A 9,104-nucleotide genomic window follows, 5' to 3' on the forward strand; every position below is an offset into this window, starting at 1 on the left:
CTCCAATATAGCTCAATGGATCGCTGAGGTGCGCAAACCGTCACACCACGGTAAGGTCCAGTCTCTTCGTGATGGAATGGACTTAAGTAGGTAGCCTATCCGCTTGTCTCAATCATCGCTATGGTTAGTGATGTAGTTGTGTGACTATATTATTGTTTTCAGTGGGCGAGACTATTTTAACAGTGACAAAACAGAGTACGCATCTGATCTATACACATGTACCATCCCGCTACTGAGACGGTTAGGTGGATGCTAAGCATGTTCTCCACCGTTGTGGGCATACATTCGTCGCTAACGTAAAAACGGTCTAGCAAGACACCGATCCAGTAGTTTATTTGATCTACTTGACACCCCCGCTCTTGACGTAACCCGTTCAGCTGAATTCGAGATGACTTGATGTTTTTCGAACTTTTCGGCTCATCACCGCTTAGTGCGGTCTATGATACCTTCGTTTTCTCAATTCACATACGATATTTGGTCAGTAGCACCGGGAAAATCACTGGAGATCAGTTTGAATAATTTTACTTGGTGAACTAATATCCCCAATATCTCCACGTAAACACTAACTCTTTGAAGAATATCCTTCTCTGAAGAACATGACTTGTTTGTTTGATCCTTGTGATGGTAGACGATTCTGCTAAGAATTTCACCAGCTTGTCCGTAGGTTGAGTGTTTCACGCACTACTGGCGACGGTTAGGAGAGGCCAAGCATTGAAAGAGAACGCCCATGTTAGCTCCCAGCAGGTACTTAGTATTCATTTGGCAGAGAGCGATTGGAAAATCAGCCCGAGCCTCATATCAAAGGTGATCTTTAGGGATCTTGTTCTTAAAAGATCACTCGGAAAACTCTTCCAGAAGTGATCTTTTTAATGCTGAACCTTCAAAAGAACAGCTTCACATTTGTACTCTACCCAGAAACACAAGTTGTTTATACGTATTTTTTTCATTTTACAACTGGTTGTAGGGTGGCAACACTTTTTCGTTTCATTGTACTATAAAAATGTCACCTAACTTCATTATGTGTTTGTGCGGTACATAAAGAGTTCCCCCCCCCCTGCTGGGGCACCGCTTCTTAGCTGGGAGCAACGTTCTTCATAGTAGTCTTTGTTCTGGAAGGGGGGCTACAGTGCTTCAGTTTACAACCCCAAGTTTTATTTGTCATAATAACGATATGCAGTGGGCACACAGCAGACGTGGTCAGCTGTCTTTGGCTAGTGTAGACTAAACAGCGAGACATGCCCGTCATAAGCTTTCTCAACAATTACCCATGATGACAAAACATTTCCTTATCATCCATCGCCCCACCGACAAACTTGCTGTCGCCCCCAGGCCTTCCATCCCCATCGTGTCTGATATTCACACGCTAATTTTTTCCGAAGTAGTATTTGATATTGTCTAGTCGTCACACACTAACCATAAGGTTGATGCGAATTCTGCAGCAGTTTTATGGGTAGTTTGTAACAGTTGCGATATCTCGAATATCGTACCAGCTGAAGTATCAGGCGGCGTGGTGCAGTGCATTCAGTTGATGAAGAAAGGGAGATTCGGCTGGGTTCCAGATGAGTATCCAGATGAGCAGTATCCGACATCTTCCTAATGTGGTGCCGAAAGTCTACGGAGTGCAAATGTTTTTCTAGGTGCCCTGAAGCTGCATACTTGTCAATTGTGGAGGGGATATGCTCGTAAGATGGAGGCCGGGAGAACCCCCGGAACGTTTTTGGGACATTCGAGTGTGCAGGTTCATGTCAATCCTTCCCACTCGAAAATCTAAGTTAACCATGAAGGTAAGACCAACCAACACTTGTACACCGAAGGGGAGTAGGCAAGTTAAGTTGAGTAAGTATGCAGGCGATTGGGTATCTTATTGTACAGTATAAGGAAAGAAATCCTGTTTTCACAAGCTGTGATATCAAACGGAAGTGTACCGTTGCTTAGTTAGTTAATCCGAATCCAATCCGTTGAGGAACATTCTAACAAGGTTGTGCGGTGTGTTTGCTGTGACTTGAGCTGATACTTCTTGGCTTTCTCCCACAATCGTTTCACATTCCGTCTTCATCATTCATGCTAGTGACAATCAACTCTGGCATCAATAGTAACGGTTTGCGACAAGCTGGTTATAATCCGTATATCTTACTGCACTGAAGTAATCTGTTTAGAACAGACCTTTGCGGATTCAGCAGCCGACAGTTACTGGGTTGACAGTGTCCGATTGAGTTTGACCTTCGGGCAGTTCTTGCAGACTTATGAAAGGAATCATTCGAGTTCTGACTCGTAAGTCGCTGATCAACCACCGCGAGGTGGTTTGCCAGGACAAACCTGGCCTTGCCAGGCCTTGCCTACGCCCAGGCCTCCTTACTGCTTGCCGTCATCCTCTGCAATAAGCCTGACACGTACGTAATTGTTCAAGTTGTCCCGCTGCTGGCTTGTTCAGCATCAAGGAGTGGTCTGATTGCTTGGGCTAATCAGATTTCAGGATCTCACTCCTGGTGCTCCCCTTGGATGGCTTGGCACCGGAAGAGTGCTACAACTGAACGGTTAGTTATCTGCTAAATGCTGGTTGTCCATCCAAGTGTCTGTGTATTGTCGCTACATCCACATTAAACATGAGGCGCTGAACATGTTTTTCACTTGTTTCTTGGGGCTTCAGTGGACCTCTGGACTCTGTGCTAGTGCAAATGCTAGTCTGATTGGGTTGGCACGAGAACTGAGGTGGGGCGTAAACGTTATTTCAGAAGCGGTTCCGAGCCACTCTCCGGTTTCTTTTGGATGGTATCTTGAGCTTGCCTCACGGGGTGATTGGTAAATTCCAAGAGGGCAGCAGAGTGCTTAACCATCTGATAGAAAAATCACATAATTTTGCCTCCTTTGTTTCCTCCATCCTTTTTGTGCATAGTTGCCACGTGGCCAGAAGGAAGCACGAGGGCTGAGATACTATCGGGTTATTTAAGCCCAACCAGGTCCAGTCTTAAAGCCACGGACAATCAGTAGCTTGCGCCCAAGCCTTAGTTCAAAACTGTGCGGAGTCAGGCTGTGCAACGCTTCGTATTGTTCGGCGCACCTACGCCCAGTTGCACCGCCCGATCAGCGTGTGAAACAGTAACCGACTGTCCGACTGGTGAACAAGTGCACAAATGAGCACCAGAAGAAACATGCTTTTGGTTTAATGATTCTTTCCAGAGAGGTCAAGAACTTGGGTTTGTGATGTTGCCAGTTTGTTCACTTGCTTGCAGATTGATTCATACGGTGATTAAAGACGGCAAACCAGCTGTGTTTGGTCCGGGCATGGCTTTTATTTTATATAGGTTATTCATCCAATGTTTGATTTGTGAATACATCTAACAGGTTTTAACTTTGAGGAGTGGAAATCCCAAGATGTTACAATAACCGGCTTGTTTTGATCAGTCAGTCAGCGAGTACATATTGGTGAACTTTGGGTTTGTTCACTGTGTGCATTTAGATCCAACTATTTACTTGCCCTGCTTGAGTCGACGACAGTGGGTCATCCAAAAGTGTAAAATTGCTGTCTTGACTCTATTGATGTCGATCCAAATTGCATTCTCAATTATTCAGTTGATGTCTTACGCAAGTTATTATGGTTCATTCATTTTTTCATCTGTTCGGAGGCCAAACCATCGTATTTATTAAATCGGGAATTGGATGTCAATCTGTAGCGTGTTCTGATTGCACTGCCCCCTAATTTCGCCTGCGCTTCGACGTTACTTTGAATGGCTTCCATCATCCAAACTGTGTTATCAAGGTTCTTTCTCGTTAAAACATGCTTCCCAGATGGTCTTTCTTGTCTTGGGCTTTGGAATATTACTGAAACTTCGAAGTTATTCCTATCGGATTGTTTTTGCTCTGTTCCTGTAGAACCCTCAGCTTACAGACCGAGCGGTGCATATTCCCGATGTTTTGGTTGGTTCCTTGAATGAGAACTGCCAAAGGTTGACGCCTGGTTGCAGGCAGCGCGGTCGTTCGAGTGGCTCATCTTGTCGTCTCGAATCTAGCGTCCTGATATCACCCCGTACTCAACAACGATGTTCTTCTTGTGAAGGCAGGTCATCCAACTGCCGTGCAACACCTGTTGACTCGACAAGTCTTTTCTTCGGTCGTGAAGCAAATAACAACTATCCTCTAGTTACCACCGGCGGTTGCTCTGCCTCTACGCGGTCCCTATCGAGCAACTCATCCATACCTCACAGTCCTGGTTCGTCTCGAGCCCACTGGTCCGATGTTTCATTTGAATTTCACTCTCGGACAAACCATCCTCCGTTTTCTGGCCATGCGGTCAGTTCCACATCTCGTTCAGCGGATGAACTCGGTTTGAGTAGGTTCCATTTTTGCGTTCCGGTGTTGCACATTCCACATTTTACCCATAACTACCGTTTTCTCCTTGTAGTGAGACTTGCTTTTTTAGGTGGATTGAGAGCAACGTCTTTCCTAATTTTTCCCTTCTAATTCTAGTGTCCACAAAGACCCTCACTGCTTCGGATGGCCTTGCCGTAATACGACATCTTCCGGTTAGCATTGCGGCACTACATCATTCCAGTTTGGAGGATCCTCTTCCGGGTGGGGCAAGAGAAGGCGAGTTGTCCAGCCCTTCCCGTACTGTACCATTCAGCGGTAGTGATCGAGCATTGCATTTCCATATGCCGAAACACGGCAAAAGTATTACTGACTATTGCCGCGTAACACCGAAGCGCCATAGCTCCGGTTCGTCTCCTATATCTACTCCACCTTCGGAAGACAGTGGTTCCGAGACGATGGCTTGTGTTGTGTCCACTACATCACCAGAATACTGGCGTCCGAAGACTTGTGACCTACCGGTAGTAGGTGGACGGTTTCGTAACCTGCCGAACGATCATTTGGGTCAGAGTAATCGCGTTGCTGGGTCTGTCCATCTATCCGGCCTCTCTACGGCGGCTAGAAGCACCACCAACGGGTATCCTACAACCGCCACCAGCACCGTGACAGTATCCCGTTCCACCGGAACGATTCGGGAATCCACGTGCACCAACACAACCCTGTGCTCCACAGTTCATCCGAACTCCCAAGTTGTCTCCCATCGCACCCCATCTTCACACAACACTCGAGTTCCGTCGGGTGGCGATTCTATCTGCCTCCACACATCCTCACATCTTCGTTGCATTCCAAGCAGCTGTCCTGGTTCCTCTCATCTAGTCTGTGATTCAAATGAGCAGTGCAGACATTCTCTTTGGTCTTGCCAAACGAATTCCGAAGATCCCCGAGCAACTTCTGCTCTCTTCTCCAGAGATGATTTTCCCGAGCTCCAAACTTCCCCCACGCGTCGAGAACCCAAGCAAAGTAAGGGTTGATTGATGCCAGTTTTTCTCCTCATCTGTCTATCACTTGTCCAGTTGACTGCATATCGATTCGCCAGTTAACGGATCACATAGTAGCAGCGCTTTTCCAGTATCAATTAAAATCCCAAACGCCCCTGGTTTCACCCTCAGCGTGGTTGCGTATGAGCACCTGGCTTGATCAACACAAAAATTATTTGCTTCCTAACAACTTAAAGTGACGGTACATGTCCACAGCGGATCCGTTCCTTTAAATGGGAAATCTAAGGCGGGATTGTCACAAGCGTCTGTGGTATACACATTCTCAAACATAATTACTGCTAAACGTGAATCGTGTAATTTTAAATAAATTGCGTGACTGTAAACACTACACTGGTAAATACCGGTCTAGAGAAGACATCCATGAGTAACCTATGGGCGACTAGATGGGACAAAAGGTGGTTTCACCCGTCCCAGAATGTACGAGATTTCGGACATGAACCTAGTGCATATGATCTGCAAACGCTCGAGAGTGGCCTGAAACAAATGTAGAGTGGAGTGTGAAATACACTGTTTTCCGTCTTCAGTCGCGGGACGACTATGTGCTGTTTTCGAATGAGGTTGTTGGAGGGACATGTTTCCATCTCCCTCCCACTCTAACTGAATCCTGCATGTCTACCTGCGCTTATTTTCACATTATATGATGTGCTACAACACAAATTCCGACGTCTTTTGTGAGGAAATGTTCTTCCGGCAGAAAGTAGTCGATATCGGTCGTCAGTCTACCAAGCCATTTTGCACACAAGACATGACTGGACTGTATTGTTTCCATCCACTTTGTTAGCATGCTGTAACGTGTAACAGCCCCTTGTGTAAGAATTGACAATTCATCCAATTTCGTCCCATAACTGACCAAAATCTCAACGGGTTGAAACACCACTCTAATCTCCATATTATGGATTATCTTCTCAGTTGATTGACAAGCCACGTGACTGCTTTGTCTTGAATGGACGCTACACCCAACAGATGTTTCCAGGCTGAATTCTAGTCACGCCTTTACTTTCTTTTATTTTCCCCACAGGCGTGAAAGATTGGGTGAAGAGCGTTCAGTCCCGCTGTACGAACGATGTCCCATCAGCAAAGCCCACTGGCGCTACGTTGGCAACGGGCTCCGGAGCACAACCACCGACATCGGTTGTAAATGATATCAACAAAACTTTTTTCAGTACCTCTCCTCAGCTAAGTGTTTCCGTAACTTCTGTGACATCGACAGCTACACCTTCCCAGACGGACCTTTTTTTCTCAAATGATTCTGTTACTTGTGCTCAAGCTACTCCCAACCTTCCACCCACAGTGCAGACTCATCCATCGGCCCTGTATCGATTCCAACACGGTAGTTTCCTTCCCCAAGCGCATTGCTGGCATTCGGGCGCGCCACCACCTTCGGTCCCATTGTTCACTCCTGCTGTCTACCCCCAGTCTTATTTGCCTCATTCCTCAAATATTTTCATAGCCGCTCCACCTGTTCTCTCGTCTGCCTGTAATGGCATGCAACATTTCGCTCTAGGTTACCCGCAGTGGCCCATGCATCCCTACGCCGGTGTCGTTTGCTCCAACTCTCTAGCAACCGTCTCTGTCTCTGTACCGGCTCAGTTGGATGGTAAAGTAGACGACACTGCCACCAACGCTTTCGAGGCTGTGGATTGCGAAACCTCGGGAAACCAGCTGAGCACAAGAAACAACACAGATGAGACGGAAGAAGTAGGTTCCACAAAAACGGTTGACGATTTCTCAGAGTCTGCTTCATCGTCGGAACCAAAGAAGCCAGAAACCAGTGAGCCTACTTCACTGCGAGTGGCGTCCGTCATGGGACCACATGTTAGTCCACCCGTGACCACCGGCAGCATGATTCCTCATCCACTTATCCGCTGCGCTTCTACTGACTTGTTCAGGATCGCGCTACCTAGCGTTGATTCTCCGGCGGCACACTTCCTACTAGTCACTCCTTCAGGAACCCCGTGTATTGCTCCGGTCACGTACTTCCATACTGGTGAACAGGATGCGGCAGTAGCAACAGTGCCACAGGATTCTAGCGGCGCTCCAGATCCCTCAAAGAGCCAATCGTCCGATACCACGTCCTCCAATGCAGACGGTACCCTGACGCCTGGCATCGCAGATAATTCTGCTAGTTTGCCGAATCCTTCTCGGAGCGATTGCAAGTAAGCACGAAACTTTTTGTCCCCTGCTAATTTTACTACTGTATAGTACCTTTCCCATGAGGCAGATTCACCTCATGAGTAGCAGTCCACTTACCACACGTACACGTTAAGTACCTCCCCATGGTACATCAAGTTGTGTCATTTTCCATAATATCGTTCACCGTTTCTGAAGATGCTTGTCACATAATCCCAATAGGAGATTCCTTCACATAGTTGACTAGAAGAGTGCTGTTTATTACTAACAACGTCATTGTCTTCTGGGGTTTGACTCGCATAACGTATCTGAACTGACCTCACTTTCTGGCGTAGTGATTCGTTTACTCATGAGTTAGCTCCTTAATGGGAGATTCACATACCACTCATACAGATCTCACATTTGTCTTCAGAGATTTGTTGCCCTCGGTATCTTTGCGAGGCCACTAGCTGTAGCAAATTAATGCCAGAGAAGGAAACAGTACCGAACGCAGGTGAACTACTCCCTTGCAACGACCCCCTGTAGCCGCTTGTGTATACAACGGTGGGGCCCATGTTTGGCCAATGCATACGAAGACGGTCCTGGTCGATTGGATCCAATGTGTGGTGCTGCTCCCTCAGGCAAATTCCCATCGTCGTCAGTGTTCCGCCCCGCCGCTATCCAAACCTAATTAATCCTAGTGACGCCCAAGTTAAATGAAGCTGTCTGTAGGCACTTGTATGCGATTTTCAGCTAACACACGTGTGTTTAATGCTACAAGTGCCGCATCCTTGTATGTGGCGGCTGATTTGCCTGGACGGTTAAAACCGCGCTCTTTCTTCAGATATGCCTTCAAGCCCCTAGCTTTCAAATGTTTTTGTCAATCTCCTGACCAGCTTCACGGTCTGTAACGACGAGTTATTCTGACACTGAGGCGCGTTTACTACCAATGATCTGCTTGTCAGTCTCTATTCATAGATGTTGATCACTATTTTTCCTTCGTCTTGATTGGAATTGGCTCAGTTCGAGGTGTCTTGTGTGTGTTTATTCCATAAACTGAAACTCTTGCTTTAAGGACATGTTTTTGTTGGGATTGTCGTAGTCAACAAAGTTCTACCTTCAGCTTCTCCGTTATCCAATTTCCCGGACTGCTCGATTTGTGCTGAATGAACCCTGAATCTGTATGTGCGTGTGAACGAAATTAATGATGACGCGGCCGCGTATGTTAGCCCGAACACATTTTTCTTCTATCAGCCCAGTCAGTTTACTTCGCCATTGTTCTGTGGCGTTGGTACTAGAGCTACTTCACGAACTGGAGACAGACTGTGGGTAGGTTGGAGGTTGCTAGAACAAGATGACAATCTACTCTGCGACGGGGTACTGCGCTGAGGGTGACAAGAGTCAGCTACGCGTGGAAGGAGCTCTTTCGTTGGTCACCAAGTTCCAATACCGAATGCAATGGACTCATCTCGTTTAATTAGTCAAATAATGATTTATCCTGTATTATGTGCATCTTGTCCAGTTTTCTCATTCATAGACTTAGAGTCATTCTGAGGGCATCTTTATTTTCCTCAACCAGCTCGCCGTCGCTTGTTGTAACCCCCGATCCTGTTACCCAAACTGCTGAACCAG

The 9,104-nt window shown here is 46.7% G+C and overlaps 1 protein-coding gene across 1 annotated transcript in view; it reads left to right on the forward strand.

Annotated features, from left to right (window-relative positions):
* The window catches only part of T265_15399 (hypothetical protein), a gene marked incomplete at both ends in the record, with an annotated part of 20,979 nt that overhangs the window by 10,574 nt on the left and 1,301 nt on the right, over window positions 1–9,104 (forward strand). Inside the window, 4 exons of the mRNA XM_009177913.1 lie at window positions 3,871–4,327; window positions 4,465–5,325; window positions 6,382–7,519; window positions 9,016–9,104. The exon at window positions 9,016–9,104 is cut by the window's right edge and continues 1,152 nt beyond it. Of these exons, the coding sequence (XP_009176177.1) occupies window positions 3,871–4,327; window positions 4,465–5,325; window positions 6,382–7,519; window positions 9,016–9,104 (2,545 nt within the window). The remainder of the gene's footprint in view (window positions 1–3,870; window positions 4,328–4,464; window positions 5,326–6,381; window positions 7,520–9,015) is intronic.

The sequence above is a fragment of the Opisthorchis viverrini genome (assembly GCF_000715545.1).
Source record: "Opisthorchis viverrini unplaced genomic scaffold opera_v5_485, whole genome shotgun sequence".
Lineage (NCBI taxonomy): Eukaryota > Metazoa > Platyhelminthes > Trematoda > Opisthorchiida > Opisthorchiidae > Opisthorchis > Opisthorchis viverrini.